Raw genomic sequence first — 19,080 nt, 5'->3', positions numbered from 1 at the left:
GTTTATATTTCATCTAGGAGCTCACAACTTAGTGTGACCAACATCCCAGTTTGCTTCGGACTGACCGGTTTTAGCACTGACAGTCCCATGTCCCATGTCCTGGGAAAGCCCTCCATCCCAGTTAAACTGAAACAGTTGGTCACCCTACAACAATCTTTCACTCTGCAGATGAAGGCGCTGAGACCCTAGTGCCTACACACCAGGTTGAGCTTGGCCGGTCTTGTTCCTCTTAGATCTTGGCTCCGGTTCTTAACACCAGCCAAGAGATGCCAAAGGGCAGCCATATTTCTACAGCTGCTTTTTACCCTCTTGCTTGTAAGAGCTCTCAAGAGGTTCTCAGAGCCAGAAAATGCATTCTTTCCAGGGAAGGAAGCATGGTACTTGCTGATTCTCACCACAGCTTGATGGTTCTATTCCCTGCCTATGCTCTGCTGGAGTCAAAATTGATTGGCTGCTAAGTACTGACTTCCTAAATTATATCCATATTGGAAGAAGGGGTGGTAATCCAACTGCTATGGCGTATCATATCATGGTGTAACTACTACCTACCTATCCCCGTCATCATAAGGCAATTTGGCTGCTTAAAAGGATACAATTCTCAGCCCATATCCAACATGGTGACTGACCAGTGATAACTTACAAAGGATAGTAGTGTAGTGGAAGGGACACACACAGGTTTTAGAGTCTACAGACCTTGTGTTCAAATTCTAGTTTCACTGATTACCGCTGTATCACACTACATCTCTTCAAACCTTGATTTCCCAATCTGAAGATGAGGGTAATAATATCTCCTTTTTATTAACAGTATACATTTAGTTAACAAAATTACAATGAAATACCATTTCATGGTACAAATTCTTGTCATTGTTTTGTGAGGCAGAAACTAAAGGAGTCACCTGTCAATCCTTCATCTGCACAGCCTGCTTTACTCTCAGGCCTAGCTATGTCTAGCCACCTGCCTGGCCAGCACCCACGCCCTCCGTTCTGCATGATTCCCCTCTTCTGTAGAGGTAGGTCCCACTTGGACTTTGTGGCCAGCTAGACCACCTGCCTGGGCTGTCTGAATGGATTCATAGAATAGACAGGACACTGAGAGAGGGAAAACACATGTGGTCAGTTGTCCTACAGCAAAGAAAAGTGGCAGATTCAGGCAATTATCTAGATGATGCAGTAAAATTACTTGGGCACTGTTTTGTTTTCCCTTCCTCGGGTCATTGTTACTGACCCTGGGATGTGGTGGAGCAGGGTTTATATTTGCATCATACACACAATGCCCTGTTTGGTTTGAAAGAAGTGAAGGACTGAGGGGTGAACCTCTACCACCCCTAAGAGAATGGCCGGAACAAGCTCAGCCCCCATGGGCTACAGAAAACTTGCGGTGGCTGTTGACTTTGCTAGCAGGTTTCGTGGCCCCCTTAAGTCAGCATGTCTGGAACTGTGGTCTGGAAAGTATTCTTAGGGGTAGGTGGGATCTATTAGAATTTTTTAATTTCATGTTTCCATTTTGATGATAATCTTAAAAAGATTTCTTTCATTAGATATAAGGGCAAAACTTTTCTGTTGTTATAATTCAAAAATGTAAGATACTTTTACAGAATAAAACCTTAATTAAGATATTATTTCTCAAACTGGGATTTTTATGGTCCCCTGGGGCTCTACAAATGTACAAATGCATTTTCATGGGTCCACAACCACTTTTCCCTTTAAAAGGGGTTCTTACTTTACCCCAGCTTGAAAGACATGGCCTGAAATTTCCTGTCCTCCTAGGCCCTCCCATTCTCTCCCCTGTTCCACAGCCATGCCATGTGACATGCATGGGAGTAGCAGGCTGTGAAGAGAATGAACTGAATGTGCAAACGTACCAAAGTATTCTCCATTCCCTCCCCTTTGGTTTCCAGTGAAAACCAGTGTCCCATTAACCAGAAACCACCAAAACAACATAAAATCCACCGTTCATGACCACTTCTGTGATGCACCATGTTGCATCAGCAAATACCATTTGTTAGACCTCCTCCAAACCCTTCGATAAGAGAGCACCAGCTCTAACCCACTTTCCTCTTCCCTGACTCAGGAAGGATCCAGCAGACTCAACTTTGAAAGGGTGACTTCACCTCTGAATGTGGTGGGGTGACAGGAGAATGCCCCAGAGAGTGAGTGGGAGCGTCCAGATCCAACATGGGGAGCAGGCCTTCCCTCCAGGCTAGCCCTCCTTTGGGTCTCTGATATGTCTACCCCGAACATGCATGTGTGCATAAGCCTGTGTGTGCATGTTTGTGTGTATGTGTGCACATGCATATTTTAATCAAAGCTTATCTCTTAAACTAGACACCTCCAAAGGACTCCCCATTAACCCTTCTCCCACAGAGGCACATTTACTTTGGAAAAGTCACAGGCTTTGGTAGACTTGGTGCCAATGACAGCAGTTGTTCAGGGCAGTGCAGGGTTGGGGGTGACTCAGATGACCTTCGCAAGCGTGTATGTCAGGTCTCCTACAGGAATGTTAAGAGGTTGTTACTGCCTCTGACATTCTTTTGAAGGTTTAGATGGTAAAATAACTCATTTTGCCTTGCTCAAGACAGTGGAACTATATAGTAGAAACCAATTAGGTACCATTTATTATGCAGATTTGGGATATGCTGCAGGTGAAATCATGTCCCTAGAAACAGCGAAGGCTCAAAAGGATAAAATGTCACAGTTGTGCTCTAATCTTTTCACTCCTTCTAAGATTGATACTTTTCTTTCCACAGGAAAGAACAAAAGACTGATGTTTAACCAGCCCAGAACTGATTTCCTCAACAGCAGAGGAAGGCCTCAGGGGCTCTGCTGTCCTGGGAGAAAGCCTCCAGGACTCTGCAAGCTGAGGAGGAGGGTGCCCAGACAATTCCAGACCATTCCTTCAAGCTCAGGTGAAGAGCAAGGGTCGGGGGAATGCAATAAGGAATTCAGTTTACTGAGCACAACACCTCACGCCAGACACTCATGTTTGTTATTGGCTCTTCGGGCAACGGCTGTGTGGCCCCTAGGAATTTGGAAACAGGAAATAATTCTGAGAATTAAACTGTGAAATCAAGGCAGAATGGATCAGAGCAGAGGTCTCAAAGTCACCAGAGAGGGACAGGGGCTCAGCCTGACTAAAGGTGTCCCTGAGCAGAGAGGCTGGTCTGCCATGGCAGCAGAGCAGAGGGGACTGAGAGGCCTGAGCAACATGGGGCGTTCCTCACATTCTCCAGAGAACCCCCCTGCCCTGCCCTGCCCTGCCCCATCTGGACCACCCAGCAGACGGCTCCCCAGAATGGTCCCCTCAAGAACTCACGTGTCCTGATGACATGATCCACAGTGCTGCAGGCACTGGCCAGCCCCTGCTGCGGCTTCTCTGGCCGCAAGCCCCAGTGGACCTTTTGCAGGCCTGAAAAATGTCCCTTCGGGTCTCTTTTCCTGTGAGGGTAACTGGGGACTGAAAGCCCAATGTGGATGGAACGGCAGTCTGTGGGCACAGAATAAAAGAGAGGGTAGGTAGAGTTACTGAAAATTGGCATTTCTCCTTAATATTTTCCAGTTACAAAGAGCTGAGGCCACTGAAGAAGATCAGAAGGCAAAGCATTCCTGGACGGGGCCACTGGGCTTGATAGAATTCCAGTTCTGAACCAACTCCCCAGTTGCTGGAAGGGAGACCCTTGGCCCTATAGTTAGAATTCTGTCAGAATGAGCAGAACTCCCATCTCCCCATTCTTGCTAGTCCAGAGCAGCAATAAACACATATGGTTCATGACACATGGTCCAGGAGAGAGCCCCTCGGTGGGTCACATATTTAGTTCAAAATGCCAAGCCCCGGCTTCAATTGTTATGGGAAAGCCATATGCATTTCCATCAAGGGCCATTTTTACTAACAACCAAGGACTATGTGAACTACTACTCATCAGAGAGGTGAGTTATTAAGGATTTCTCAAAGCTGGTTTTGTAAACTAGAATTTTCAAGAACTAGAGCTACCAAGAACCCTAATTCAGCATTCCACTAAGAAGCCTGGCTACTATGTAAATCCCCCACTAACTCTGTACACATAGAGGCAGCTAGAATTCCCTCAGACCTCAGAAAGGACGTTCTGCCACCAGTTTCTCATCCGTATTGTCTTGAGTTGGTCAACAATTTTAAAAATAATTAATAGTCTTTTTAGCACAATTTTAGATGTACAGAATAATTGAGCAGATAATACATGAAGTTCCATGTACCCTACCATATGCCACCTCAAGTTTCTCCTATTATTTTTTTAACTTGGGTTGTGATTGACATATAATATTGTATTAATTTAAGGTGTACAACATAATGATTTGATATACGTATATCTGCAAAATGATTACCACAATAAGTTCAGTTAACATCCATCACCACACATAGTTACAAATTTTTTTCTTGTGATGAGAACTTTCAAGATTTAGTCTCTTAGCAACTTTCAAGCATACAATACACTATTGTTAACTACAGTCACCGTACAGTACATCACATTCCCATGACTAATTTATCTTATAACTGAAAGTTTGTGCCTTTTGACCACCTTCACCCAATTCCTCACATCCCACCCCCAGCCTCTGGTAACCACCAACCTATTCCCTGTTTCCATGAGTTTGGATTTTTAGATTCCATGTATAAGTGAGATCATACAGTATTTGTCTCTCTGTCTAAGACACTTAGCATAATGTCTTCAAGGTCCATTCATGTTGCAAACGACAAGATTTCTTTCTTTTTTATGGCTGAATAATATTCATATGTATATCACATTTTCTTTAACCATTCAACTGCTGATGGACACTTAGGTTGTTTCCATGTCTTGACTATTATAAATAATGCTGCAATGAACATGAGAGTACAGATATATTTTCAAGATAATGATTTCATTTTTGGGGGGTATATACCCAAAAGTGGAATTGCTGGATCATACAGTAGTTCTGTTACTAATTTTTGAGGAATCTCCATACTGTTTTCCACAGTGTCTGCACCAATTTGCATTCCCACCAACAGTGCACAATGGTTTCCTTTTCTCCACATCCTTGCCAACATTTGTTATCCCTTGTCTTAGATGACAGCCATTCTAACAGTTGTGAGGTGATATCTCATTGTAGTTTTAATTTGAATTTCCCTGATGATTTAATGATGTTGAGCACATATTCAAGTACCTGTTAGCCATTTGTATGTTTTCTTTGGGAAAATTTCTATTCAGTTTCTCTTCCATTTTTAAATTGTATTTCTGTTTTGTTTTTCTATTGAATTGTATGAATTCTTTATATATTTTGGGTATTAACCTCTTATCGGATATGTGATTTGCAAATATTTTCTCCCATTCTGTAGGTTACCTTTTCATTTTGTTGATAATTTCCTTTGCTGTGCAGAAGCTTTTTAGCTTGATGTAGTTTAGCTTTGTTTTTTATTTTGTTGCCTTTGCTTTTGATGTCAAATTAAAAAAAATAATTGCCAAGACTGATGTCAAGGAGCTTACCCCTTATGTTTTCTTCTAAGAGTTTCATGGTTTCAGGTCCTAAGTTCAAGTGTTCAATCCATTTTGAGTTGATTTTTCTGTATGGTGTAAGATAGGGGTCCAGTTTCATTCTTTTCCATGTGGCTGTCAAGTTTTCCCAATATCATTTATTGAAGACACTATCCTTTCCCCATTGTATATTTTGGCTCCTTTGTTATAAATTAATTGACTATATATGTGTGGATTTATTTCTGGGCTCTCTATTCTGTTTCATTGATCTATATGTCTGTTTTTATGCCAATACCATACTGTTTTGAATACAGTAGTTTGTAATATAGTTTGAAATCAGGAAGTGTGATCTTCAAGCTGTGTTCTTCTTTCTCAAGATTGCTTTGGTTATTCAGGGTTCTTTGTGGCTTCATATGAATTTCTGGATTGTTTTTTATATTTCTGTGAAAAAAACATCATTGAAATTTTGATTGAGATTCCATTGAGTCTGTAGATTGTTTTGGCTAATATGGACATCTTAAGAATATTAATTCTTCCAGTCCATGAACATGGAATATCTTTCCATGCATTTGTGTTGTCTTCAATTTCTTCCATCAGTGTCTTACAGTTTTCAGTGCACAGATCTTTTATCTCCTCGGTTAAATTTTTTTCTAGGTATTTTATTCTTCTTGATACAATTGTAAATGGAATTATTCTCTTAATTTCTCTTTCTGAAAGTTCATTGTTAGTGTATAGAAATGCAACTGATTTTTGTATATTGATTTTTATCCTGAAATTTTAATTTAAAATAATTTCTTAAATTCTAATCATTTTTTGGTGGAATTTTTATCATTTTCTATTTATACTATCATGCCATCTGCAAATAGAGACAGTTTTACTTTTCCCTTTCCAATTTAAAAATTTCTTCTTCTTGCCTTTTATTTCTTTTTCTTGCCTAATTGCTCTGGCTAGGACTTCCAGTACTATTTTGAATAAAAGTGGCAAGAGTGGGCACCTTTGTTCTGTTCCTGATCTTAGAGAAGAGCTTTCAGCTTTTCATCATTGAATATGATGTTAGCTATGGGCTTGTCATATATGGCCTTTATTATATTGAGGAACATTCCCTCTATAGCCAGTTTGTTGAGTGTTTTTTTTTTTAATCATGAATGGATGTTGAATTTTGTCAAATGCTTTTCCTGCATCTATTGAGATGATCATATAATTTTTATTCTTCATTTCATTAATGTGGTGTATCACATTGACTGATTTGTGGTAAAAATTTTCCCTAGGGCTGGTCAACAGCTATTGAACATTACGACTATTTCTGAAGCCCAAGAATAGCAGCTAAAATTTGAAAGTCTGTGGCAGAGTGGGAAATTGGACTTTGTGTTCTTACATCAAGATCTACACTAACTTTGTGAGGGGTTTTTTTTGGGGGGGGTTGTTTTGTTTTTGTTTGTTTGTTTGTTATTTTCCCTTGGAGGAGAGGGCTGCCTGTTGGCTCAAACTCCTGAAGCTGACATACTAGATGCCTGGGCATCACTGACTGCACATATCACACTGAAACCACATGAAGCTGAACCTTGAAGAAGCATGTCTAGGCCTTTTAGAGACATGTTGAATGCCCACTCTGGTGAGCAGATTCTGTGTTAGTCTACGCTGGCTGGTGCATTACTAGGCACTGGAGAGTAAGGTTACATGGATATCAGTGTCCAAATCTCTTTAGAACCCCAGCTCACCCCCACCTTATCCTACTGCTTGCTCTTCTGGACCCTCAATCTCTCGTGGGTGTAATGAGAAATTTGAGGTAGATACCTTTATGAAGCGCAGCCTCACTTCCTAGTGAACCAGTATCAGAATGGCTGGTGCATCTCCTTCTTTCTCTCTCCTACACTGAGCCTGAGCAAACTGTAATCTGAGGTAAGCCATGGTCACAAATATTTAGAGATAAGTAGTTCTACTCTAAAGGTTTAGCATATTTGGTTCTTTCAATGATGAGCTCCTATTCTCCACCCTTGAGGCCAGGAATGGAAATGAGAGGCAGCAGATGTATCAGAAAGGCCTCTACCAAGAGTTAGCTGCCCTGGGTGCTCCCTGGCTTGTTCTTCACCTGCTGTATGGCCATGCACATCTGCCTCTTTGGGACTCAGTGTTCTCACTGATAGTGCAGGAATAAAAATTCTTTCTCTACTGGCTAGGCATGGTTCTTGAGAAGATAGAATGGAATGGTGAATGGGAACATGATTTTCAGAATTGTGAGGGGTTATACAAACAAAGAGCACCCTTTTTTAAAAAAAAAATCAGGGGATGGTTGTCAGGGGAATATTTTCTTTCTGCCATGGATCTAACTTGTCTCATTTTCTCCACTATAACCGTCAGAGTGTGGCTGTTTAGCTGGTAAACTGTAGGGAATCACTAGCCCACCCCCAGCTTGTTTCTTTGCTCTGCAGGACCTCTCTTCTCACTGTGAACATCTTGTAGTTTGGCTCAGGACAGTGCCAGCTCCTCACTGCATTCTTCTTCATCAACAGCCCAGAGTGACTCTACACGTTCCTCAGCTCAGGAAGCATCCAGCTGGACAGGAAGATTACTGTCTCCCTCCAAAAGGGCTGGGGTAGTGTCTCTTCATAAACTCTGTGGCTGCTTTTCTGTAGAATGTAGGATACTTAGGGTCTCTGAGTGAGCAATTCTGGAGCAACAAAAATATCCCCACTCAATATCCTCTTTCACTGGTTTTACCTGAGCTGCCATTTTTAGAATCTATAAAAAGTTGATATTTGGCATTTAGTATGATTTGTAGAGCTTGTAAAATAAGTGAGTTTAATTTTGTGTTGGAGAAGCTATGCCGTAATCCTAGTACCAGTTACCTGCCTCCAACCTGACCACGTGGTCCCTTTAAGACATGGTTAAGGCTGGTCCCACCTGATCTAGGGGAGACACTGTGGGTGGGTCAGGGAAAGGGACCAACTCTCTAGTTTTCCCAGCTGGAAGGGCTGTTATAAGGATATCCAAGGAATTCCCAGACCCTCCAAGAATTTGCATCAAGTTCTCAAGGTGAACTTACCTTCCTGATCCTGACATCGCCTCCTGTAGTTAGGGGGGTCCAGCTTCCCTACCCCAGCCTTTTCCTCCTCCACCTTCATAACTATAAAGTAAAAGATGAACACAGCCTCAAAATGTATATGACACAAAAAGGTAAAATTTCAAGGAGAAATGGTCAAATTCATACTCATAGCAGAAGACCTTAGTGCAGATGAAAAAAATTAAGACAAAAGAACATATAAACAAATTGAGGAAGCTCAAATATATATATGTTGGGGAGATATATATATATAAGAGAACACATTTCTTTTTCAAGTACAAATGGAACATTTACAAAGAGAGCACATATACTAGGTCTCAGGAAAGCCTTAGTAAATTTTAAAGAATCTGTATCATACTTCTACAGTAAAAAAACTAAAAACAAAAAAACCCAAAACTATACAGATTATCTGTGGGTTCTGCATCCATGAATTCCACCAACCATGAATGAAAAATATTTTTTAAAAATATTCCAGAAAGTTCCAAAAAGAAAAACTTGAATCTGCCACACACCAGCAACCATTTACATAACATTACATTGTATTTACAACTTTGTACATTGTATTTACATTGTTAGGTATTATAAGTAATCTAGAGATGATTTAAAGCATACAGGAAGAGGTACATTGGTTTATACACAAATACTATGCCACTTCATATAAGGGACTTAAGCATCACAGATTTTGGTATGGAGTGGGCAGTCCTGGAACAAATCGCCCACAGATACAAAGGAATGACTATATATATAAATAAATATATAAATACATATTTATATATATGTGTATAATAAATATATTATATATACATATACTTGGAAACATATATATATATATATATATATATACATATATCATTAGAAAAATAATTTCTAATGATGGGCTTAACAGGAAATCACAATGGAACTTATTACATATTTAGACTTGAATTACAACTTGAAACTTGTGGGTTACAATATACTTTGAGAAAAAAGGGAGAAAGGAAAGAAAGAGGGAGGGAGAGAGGAAAGTAGAAGGAAAATAAATGTGATAAGCAGTTAACTAAAGAACCTAGAAAAAAATGAGAGAGAAAAGAAGGTAGAAGAACATAAATATAAAAGATGAAAGCAACAAATAATGAAATAGAAAACAACTGAGCATAGAGATGGTTAATAAATCTAAAGGCAATTATTTGAAAAGATTATTAAAATAGGCAAACCATGCAAGACTAATCAATAAGAAAAGAGAATATTCATATGTAAACAACATTTGGAATGAAAAAGGGATGTAACTAAAAATATAGTAGAGAATTTTAAAATTATAAGTGAATGCCATGAAAAACTTCACGCCAATATGTTTTAACTTAGATAATAATAACAGCTACTGTTGCAATGTGCCAGGCATTATTTTAAATGCTCTGCTCTGCAGGTATGACTTACTTGAATCTTCACTATAAGTAACATTGTTGTTCCATTTTACAGATGAGGAAACTGAGGCACAGAAGGCATAATTGACTGCTCAAAGGGGGGAACAGCAATTCAAACCCAGACTGCCTGTTTCTGGAACTATAGCTCTTAGTCACAAGGCTAATAAACAGATAGTTGATTAGAAAAGTAATAGAAATGATCAAATAACTTAAAAAAATTAGAAACTCCAAATTAACCAATAACTGAAATGGTTACGGGAAAAGCATCACAACCAGTCATATATTGATAATTATTGAAGGTGCTTTGTAGGGACAAAAGAATCATCATATTATTTTTTCTATTTTTATTAAGTTTGAAAATTTTCTGTAATGAAAAGAAAAATAAACACCAGAAGCATAGAGGGTTTTTTTAAAATGTTTTATCTGAACCTTCAAGTATATATAGTCTCTAACTTATACAAAATTGTTCTCAAAAGTAGAGAAAGGGGAGTTGGAGGTAGTCGTTTCACCTGAACACCAGGATAGAGGATGGGGCCGAAAACAGGAGAGTTGGTTGAAAATCTTCATAAGGACTAAGTTAAACCCTCAGATCTCGCTCCTAGGTTCAGTCTCCTAGAATGGCTCCCCTATCCCAGAAGATGGAAGAGTTAACTCAGATGGTCCTTGGATAGTTGAGAGCAAGAAGATGTCATTTCACTGGGGGAAAAAAGGATTTAATTAAAAATAGTGAGCCACTCAGCCCTCTCCTAGAACAGTAATGAAGCTTACACACTCCAGGTAGGAGACTGGAGGACTTAAAGATTCTGACATTTTGGAGATCTTTAACAAAATAGTTAGGACTCCACCCAATTGCCCACCTTGAGTCTATCATTCAAGAAGTCCAGGCTGTCAAACAGCTGTTTAGCAGCTCCACTCCAAATTATGATGGCCAGCAGAATCACCAGAATGACACAGACCAAAACAAACAGGAAAAGACAAAGTCCAAGAAAACAGGAGCACTGCAGGCAGCCAAAGAACCACTTGAAAACCATATAATTAACATCTTCAGGTGGACTAGAAAAAAAAATTGTATCCATGACAAAAAGAAAAGCAGAATGCTATAAACCTGGAACTTTTAAAGAATAAGATAGAACTCTTGGAAATTAAAGAGATGTTACAAGAAAACTTTCAATACAAGAGTTGGAAGATGAAGTTGAAAAAATACATCAGATAATAGAGCACAAATACAAAGAAAAATTTTAGGAAAAAGACAAGGAAATCAGGGGATCAATCCAGGGGTTCCAAAATCAAAGTAGTAGGAGTTTCTGAAAGAGAAATCAGGAAAAATGGTAGGGAGGAAGTTATTATTATTACCACTTTTTTTTTTTTTGCAGTACACGGGCCTCTCACTGTTGTGGCCTCTCCTGTTGCGGAGCACAGGCTCCAGACGCGCAGGCTCAGCGGCCATGGCTCACGGGCCCAGCGGCTCTGCAGCATGTGGGATCTTCCCGGACCAGGGCACGAACCCGTGTCCCCTGCATCGGCAGGTGGACTCTCAACCACTGCGCCACCAGGGAAGTCCCATAGAGGAAATTATTAAGAAAATGACATAAGAACACTTCCCAGAACTGAAGGATTTGACTCTCTTGATTGAAAGGGGCTGCTGAGAGCTCAGAAAAATACTTTTTTAAAAAAAAATCCACTCCAGGACTTCCCTGGTGGCTCAGTGGTTAAGAATCCTCCTGCCAATGCAGGGGACACAGGTTGGAGCCCTGGTCGGGGAAGATCCCACATGCCATGGAGCAACTAAGCCTGTGAGCCACAACTACTGAGCCTGTGCTCTAGAGCCCGTGAGACACAACTACTGAAGTCCACGCGCCTAGAGCCTGTGCTCTGCAACAAAGAGAAGCCACCACAATAAGCCCATGCACTGCAATAGAGTAGCCCCCGCTCTCCGCAACTAGAGAAAGCCCATGTGCAGCAATAAAGAAGACCCAACACAGCCAAAAATACATATGTACATACATACATACATACAAAAAATCCACTCCAACTCACATCATCATGAAGTTTTAGAATATTACATATAAAGAGAAGACCTTAAAAGCTTCCAGAATAAGAATATAATTCACCTACAGAGAATCCACCATGAAAACTGGCATTGATTTCTGAATAGCCACAGTGGAAGCTATAAGACAAGGGATTCATGCCTTCAAAACTGAGGAAAAATTATTTCCAACCTAGAATTTCAGTCCTAATTAAGCTATCAATCAAATGTGAGAGTAGAATAAGGGCATTTTCAGGCATGAAATGTCTCAAAAATTTTCTCAGGAAGTGATTGAAGCAAGATGAAGGAACATCAAAGAAAGGAATATGGCATCTGGGAAATGGGATTCACCACAAAAGATTGGCACAGGTAGGTCCTAGGAGGGGAGCTATGCCGCAGTCCAGGGAGCAACAGGTGCATCTTAGATCACACTCTGGACAGGATGTCTCCAAGGAGAACCTAGAACTGATCAATTATCTGGATGAATTTGACTATTTTGAGAGGGTACCGAGATTCTACCAAGAATAAAGAATTGTAGAAAGGAAAAGTAATCATGGTACACTATGCAAGTCAGCTGTGAGCAAAATTTATACAGTCATAATGAATAAAAATAAACGTTAATTTTATCAAAAATTATGATATAAGTAAAGTTGGTTTTCCAATATGCACCAGTATGGCTTCTGTTTGTGGCTGGTATCCATTCTTAACAGTTGGGTATTCATTCTGATTGGTTGGTGTTGGCGCCATATTGGTTGTGAAATATTTTGAATGTCTCCACTGGATATAACGATTTGGGGATGATGGGGAAACAAGGTGGGGCTGTGTGCATGGAGGCCCGTGTGGAGGACACTGCTAGCTACCTGCCTGATGTCTGTCTCCTCTTCTGTTCTTATTTTGTTCAGGGCAGCAATGAGGCCAACTGAAAATAATCATTTCCCCCAGATGCCCTTCAGCAATCCCTCTCTAAAGAGATGTAGGTGAAAGAACCTGGAGAAAGATTCCCTTCCTGGATAAAGCCTCTCCCAAAGAAACCCCCTTCATTTTTCCTTCTTCTCCCTCCCTCCCTGAATAGGGTTGCTAGATTTAGCAAACAAAAATACAGTTTCTCCAGGTTAAATATGAACTTCACATACACAATAAATAATTTTTAGTATAAGTATACCCTATGCTCTATGTTTTTATTAATTTATTTATTTTTGGCTGCATTGGGTCTTTGTTGCTGCATGCAGGCTTTCTCTAGTTGTGGCAGTCGGGGGCTACTCTTCGTTGCAGTGAGCAGGCTTCTCATTGCGGTGGCTTCTCTTGTCGTGGAGCACGGGCTCTAGGCGCGAGGGCTTCAGTAGTTGTGGCACATGGGCTTAGTTGCTCTGTGGTATGTGGGATCTTCCCCGACCAGGGCTCGAACCCGTGTCCCCTGCATTGGCATGCAGATTCTTAACCACCGCACCACCAGGGAAGTCCCCCCGTGCACTATTTGAGATATACTTATACTAAAAAACTATTCACTGTTCATCTGAAATTCAAATTTAACTGGGCAAACTGTATTTTATCTGGTAAACCGTATTATATCTGGCAAATTATATTTCATCCTTATATCTAGAGCCTGGAACATGATGCCTGGAAGTGCAGCAGCCATCTTTTCATCATGGGAGTGAAGGCCATATGCTAACTATGGATACAGGGGACGAAGGAGCCTGTGTCCTTAACATCTTCAGTGAACCACTCTACTAGCACTGGACAGCCCACATTTGGACTTCTTTTTATGGTGAAAAATTAAACCACTAAATTTATAGTTAACTTTTCTGTTACTCAAAACCACACCTGAATTAAAAGACTCTGGGAAAATAAGATTGGGTTCTGCTAGTAAGGAAAACAGGGAGAATGGGCACTGGGTGCTCATCTAGAAGTGTCTGCTACACTTTCCAACGTTCGTTCCTTCCTCTCCTTGCCTGTTTATAGAACCCCATTTTGCTCAGATAGGGACACAGGGCCCTTGATTGCCATACATACCTTCCCCAACCCCAGACATAAATTGTGACCTGTCTAAACCATTCATTGTAATCTTATGGCCCTTGGCCAGTAAATGATCCTAGGAGTAGTCATGTGACCCTACCTACCGAGCCAATGAGATTTAATGGAAGTCTACTGGGTAGAGTTTCCAGGAAAACTTTTATCTTCCTAATAAGAAGTGACAGACACAGTTAGAATGCATGTTTTGCTCTTTACCTTCACTTTTTTCCTGCACAGACTCTAGGCATGAGACTTCTAGATGAAGCAGTCATCTTGCAACAATGATGTGACAGGTATGAAAACCAAAGCCACAGGCTAAGGACAAAGCAGAAGGCTAGAATAAACTTGGGCTCCTGATAAAATCACTGAGCTCTAGACTGTTTATCTTTGATCTTCCTGTTATGTGAAAGGAAAAAATCTACCTAGTATATTTAAACTACTAGCCAAGTTTTATGTTACTTTTAGCTGAAGGTCTTCCTAACTGATACATAATGGAAAGCTATAGGGAGTTTAAATGAATGAACTAGATCTCTATGTGTCACCTGTAGAAATCTCAGTAACATAATGAATAAAAAAAGCAAGTTGTAAAAAGATACAAACAAAATGACATTATTTATATAAAACTTTAAAACGCACAAAACACTGCCAATGTTATTTATTGCTACATTTATAAGTAATAGAAGCATAAAATCATGCAGGGGAATGAGACACACTAACTTCAGGTTACTTCTGGGGACAGGTAAGGTTTAATGGTGATGTTTCAGCTGTATCTTTGATAGATATAGATATGAAGCAAATATGATAAAATGTTAACATCTGCTAATTCTGGACAATGAAATATAACTATCATTCTACAGGTTTGAAATATTTTATTATTAAAATTTTAATTTTTTAAATAAATAAGATTATTCCCCAGCACTATGACATAGTAGTCTCAAATAAAATGGGCCAACTGAGTACTCTACACAAAGAATGATTGGGAAGAAAAATCCTCACACTTTGATATGTCAGTATGAAATTTTAGAATATTAAGTGTGAAGAAAAGAAAAATCCTAAAAACTTTTAAGGAAACAGGAACAGGTCACCTATAAATGAATAAAAATCAGACTATCAGAAGACTGCTCTTTAGGAACTTAGACAAGAGAAGATGCCAGACCAATGCCTTCAAAATTCTGTGGGAGAATAGTTTCCAGCCTAGCATTCTCTATTCAGCCAAACCACCAGTCAAGAGAGAGGGTAGAAGACAGTTTAGGATATGCAAAAAATAATTTCACTTCTCTCTCATATCTTCTTAGGAAGTTATGTATGTATAATAGATATTACCTCCATTAACAAAGAAGGGGAAGACAATGGGATCCAGGAGAGAGGGGTTGAAACAGAAGGGTAATGAAGGAAGGTCCCTGGACAACAGCTGTGATATAGCCCTAGGGAGCAGTCAGTCCTCAAAATAGCTAAAAATGAGGTTTCAGAAAGAACCACCAAGGAAAAGATGAAATTCAAGAGACTTAATACACTCCTTGAGAACTTGGAACAACTTAAGGAAGTGACAAAGACAGAAAGTGCAAAGGGGAACTTCCCTGGTGGCGCAGTGGTTAAGAAGCCACCTGCCAATGCAGGGGACACAGGTTTGATCCCTGGTCTGGGAAGATCCCACATGCCACAGAGCAACTAAGCCTGTGTGCCACAACTACTGAGCCTGCACTCTAGAGCCTGCGAGCCACACTACTGAGCCCACATGCCACAACTACTGAAGCCCACATGCCTAGAGCCTGTGCTCCACAGCAAGAGAAGCCACCACAATGAGAAGCCCACACACCGCACAAAGAGTAGCCCCCACTCACTGCAACTATAGAAAGCCTGCGCACAGCAATGAAGACCCAAAGCAGCCAAAAAATAAATAAGTAAAATTTAAAAATGAAAAAAAAAAGAAAGTGCAAAGAAAAAGAAAGCAATTAGAAACACCAGGGAAAATTAAAACTGTAAGAAATAAAATGTGATTATGGTATATATATAATCATAAGAGCATAAACACTGATTTTTAACTAAAAACAGCAATGATATATCTACATTGGAAGTATAAAGAAGAGGAGATGGGTGTTGTGTATGATAGTTAAATAGTCACCTGTAGGTGACTGATATCTAACTTTGATAACTAGCAGGAGATTTATTATCATTATTATTATTATTTTAGAGGGGTGTAGGTAACCAACAAAAAAACCTAAAACAATTCCAAGTGAGAGATCAAGATGGCAGGCAGGAAGACACTGGGCTCACCTCCTCCCATGAACACATCAAAACTACAACTAAGAAATAGAGACACAGATGTAGAGAACAAACGTATAGACACCAAGGGGGAAAAGTGGCAGGGGGTGGTGGTGGTGTGATGAATTAGGAGATTGGGATTTACATATATACACTATTATGTATAAAATGGATAACTAATAAGAACCTGCTGTATAAAAATATACATAAAATAAAATTCAAAAAAAAATTTACTAACTTTATGAACCAACAAATGAACTGCCTTCAGAATCTTTATTACATTAAAATTTTTCCTCAGTGGGGGGAAAAATAAAACTACAACTGTATAGGGACTTCCCTGATGGTCCAGTGGTTAGACTCCATGCTTCCACTGCAGGAAGCACAGGTTCGATCCCCGGTCGGGGAACTAAGATCCTGCATGCTGCACAGTGTGGCCAAAAAACAAAAAACAAAAAAAACCCTGCAACTATATATAGAGTGAATCTCACTGAACTTGACCTGCGGACTAGCAAAACAGCTCTTCTACAACCAAGTTGTAAAGAAAGATCCACATGGAATCTGGTAGGAAGGGAGGAGAAGCAATCTGCTCAGGATCTGCACACCTGGAAGGGGTGAAGCTAGCTCCAGGGCAGAGACCACCATTGCTGAGGCACACATCTCTGTGCACACTTGAGAGGGTGCAGGGCCATCCCAGTGGTGTGGCACCAAACCCACCAGCCCCAACCCAGCCTATAACCAAGGTGTGCACACTGGGGAAAGAATGAAACCAGCACCGAAGTGCAGCCCCAAGCCCTCAGATCCCAGGCATGCCTTCAGTGAAGGCCACCACACATGGGATAAACAACTCCCTCAGGGTTCCTGCTTGAGCATAGGATAAGCCACGGCTTCAACCAGACTCTGGCTCTAGCCCCTCCAACTCCATCCCTACCTCCCACAAAGGCTGTGGTTGCCAGCACACCCTGGGAAGATACTGCCCATGCTTACTTCAGATCCAGCTCTCCCACCAAAACCACTGGGCACACACAGGCTGCACAGGGAGCTCCTACACAAGGACATGCCTTCAAGGCCAGGATAAGTAACTGATCACCTAATTTCATAAAGACAGAGAAAGATAAACAATATGAGAAGACAGGAGATTATGTTTCAAATGAAAGAATAAGAGAAAAAAAACAGGAAAAACCCCTAATGAAACAGAGCTAAATAATTTACTGATAAAGAGTTCAAAACAATAAGAATAAAAATGCTAAATGAACTGGGGATAAAAATAGATGAACACAGTGAGAATTTAAAAAAGAACTAGAAAATATAAAAAAGAATGAGGGAGAGCTGAAGAATGCAATAACTGAAATTAAAAGCCACTAAAGGGAATTAATAGCAGATTAGGTGATACAGTAAAATACATAAAAGTGATATGGAAGATAAAATAATGGAAATCACCCAATCAGAGGAGCAAAAAGGAAAACAAATTTTTAAAAATGAGAATAGTTTAAAGGACCTCTGGAACAGCATCAAGCATACTAATATTCGCATTATAGGGGTCCCAGAAGAAGAGAAAGAGAAAAAGGTAGAACATGTGTTTCATGAAATTATGGCTGAAAACCTCCTGAACCTGAGGAAGGAAACAGATATCCAGGTACAGAAACCACAGAGAGTCCCAAAGAAGATAAACCCAAAGAGACCCACACCAAGACATATTATAATTAAAATGGCAAAAATTTAAAGAGAGACTTCTAAAGGCCACAAGAAAAAAAGGAGTCACATACAAGAGAAACCCCAGAAGGCTATCAGCTGATTTTCAGCAGAAACTTTGCAGGCCAGAAGGGAGTGGCATGATATAGTTTAAGTTCTGAAAGGAAAAAAACCCTACAACCTAGGACACTCTACCCAGCAAGGTTATCATTCAGAATTGAAGGAAAGATAAAGAGCTTCTCAGACAAGCAAAAACTAAAAGAGTTCATCAATACTAAACTGACCTTAAAAGAAACGTTAAAGGGTCTTTTCTAAGTAGAAAAGAAAAGGCTACAACAAGAAATAAATTACAGAAAGGGAAAAATCCCACTGGTAAAGGCAACTATACAGTAAATGCTGAGGCAGCTATACAGTAAAGGCTGAGGATCAATCATTTAAATAAGCTACTGTGAAGGTTAAAAGACAAAAATTGTAAAAATCAACTATAACCATAATAAACAGTTAAGGCATAGACATGAAGATGTAAAATATGACACCCAAAACACAAAACATGGTGGGGGAGTAGAAAAATGTAGATCTTTTAGAGTGTGTTTAAAGTGAAATGATTACCAGTTTAAAACAAGGAGATATAGTTATAGGTCAACATATATGAACCCTATGGTAACCACAAATCAAAAACCTATAATAGGGCTTCCCTGGTGGCACAGTGGTTGAGAGTCCACCTGCCGATGCAGGGGACATGGGTTCGTGCCCCGGTCCGGGAAGATCCCACATGCCATGGAGTGGCTGGGCCCATGAGCCATGGCTGCTGAGCCTGCGTATCCGGAGTCTGTGCTCCACAATGGGAGAGGCCACAACAGTGAGAGGCCCACGTACCGCAAAAAAACAACAACCCTATAATAGAAAAAAAGTATAATAGATAAAAACTAGAGAAAAAGGAACATAAACATAACACTAAAGAAAATCATTAAACCACAAGGGATAAGACTAAAAGAAGAAGAAAAGAATGGAGAAGAACTACAAAAACAACCAGAAAACAAGTAACAAAATGGCAATAAATACACACCTATAAATAATTACTTTAAATGTCAATGGACTAAAAGCTTCAATCAAAAGACGTAGGGTAGGGCTTCCCTGGTGGTGCAGGGGTTGAGA

General features: G+C 40.0%; 1 protein-coding gene across 1 annotated transcript in view; it reads right to left on the bottom strand.

The window, feature by feature from the left end:
- SLC4A5 (solute carrier family 4 member 5) overlaps positions 1 to 19,080 on the bottom strand; it is a 115,052-nt gene that overhangs the window by 85,212 nt on the left and 10,760 nt on the right. The window contains exons 2-3 of the mRNA XM_060027754.1: positions 8,521 to 8,601; positions 3,314 to 3,484 (exon numbers count right to left, since the gene is read on the bottom strand). Coding sequence (XP_059883737.1) covers positions 3,314 to 3,484; positions 8,521 to 8,599 — 250 coding nt within the window. The 5' untranslated portion in view covers positions 8,600 to 8,601. The remainder of the gene's footprint in view (positions 1 to 3,313; positions 3,485 to 8,520; positions 8,602 to 19,080) is intronic.

The sequence above is a fragment of the Delphinus delphis genome, chromosome 12 (genome assembly GCF_949987515.2).
Source record: "Delphinus delphis chromosome 12, mDelDel1.2, whole genome shotgun sequence".
Taxonomy (NCBI): Eukaryota; Metazoa; Chordata; class Mammalia; order Artiodactyla; family Delphinidae; genus Delphinus; species Delphinus delphis.
This window is presented reverse-complemented; position numbering and strand designations above follow the sequence as displayed.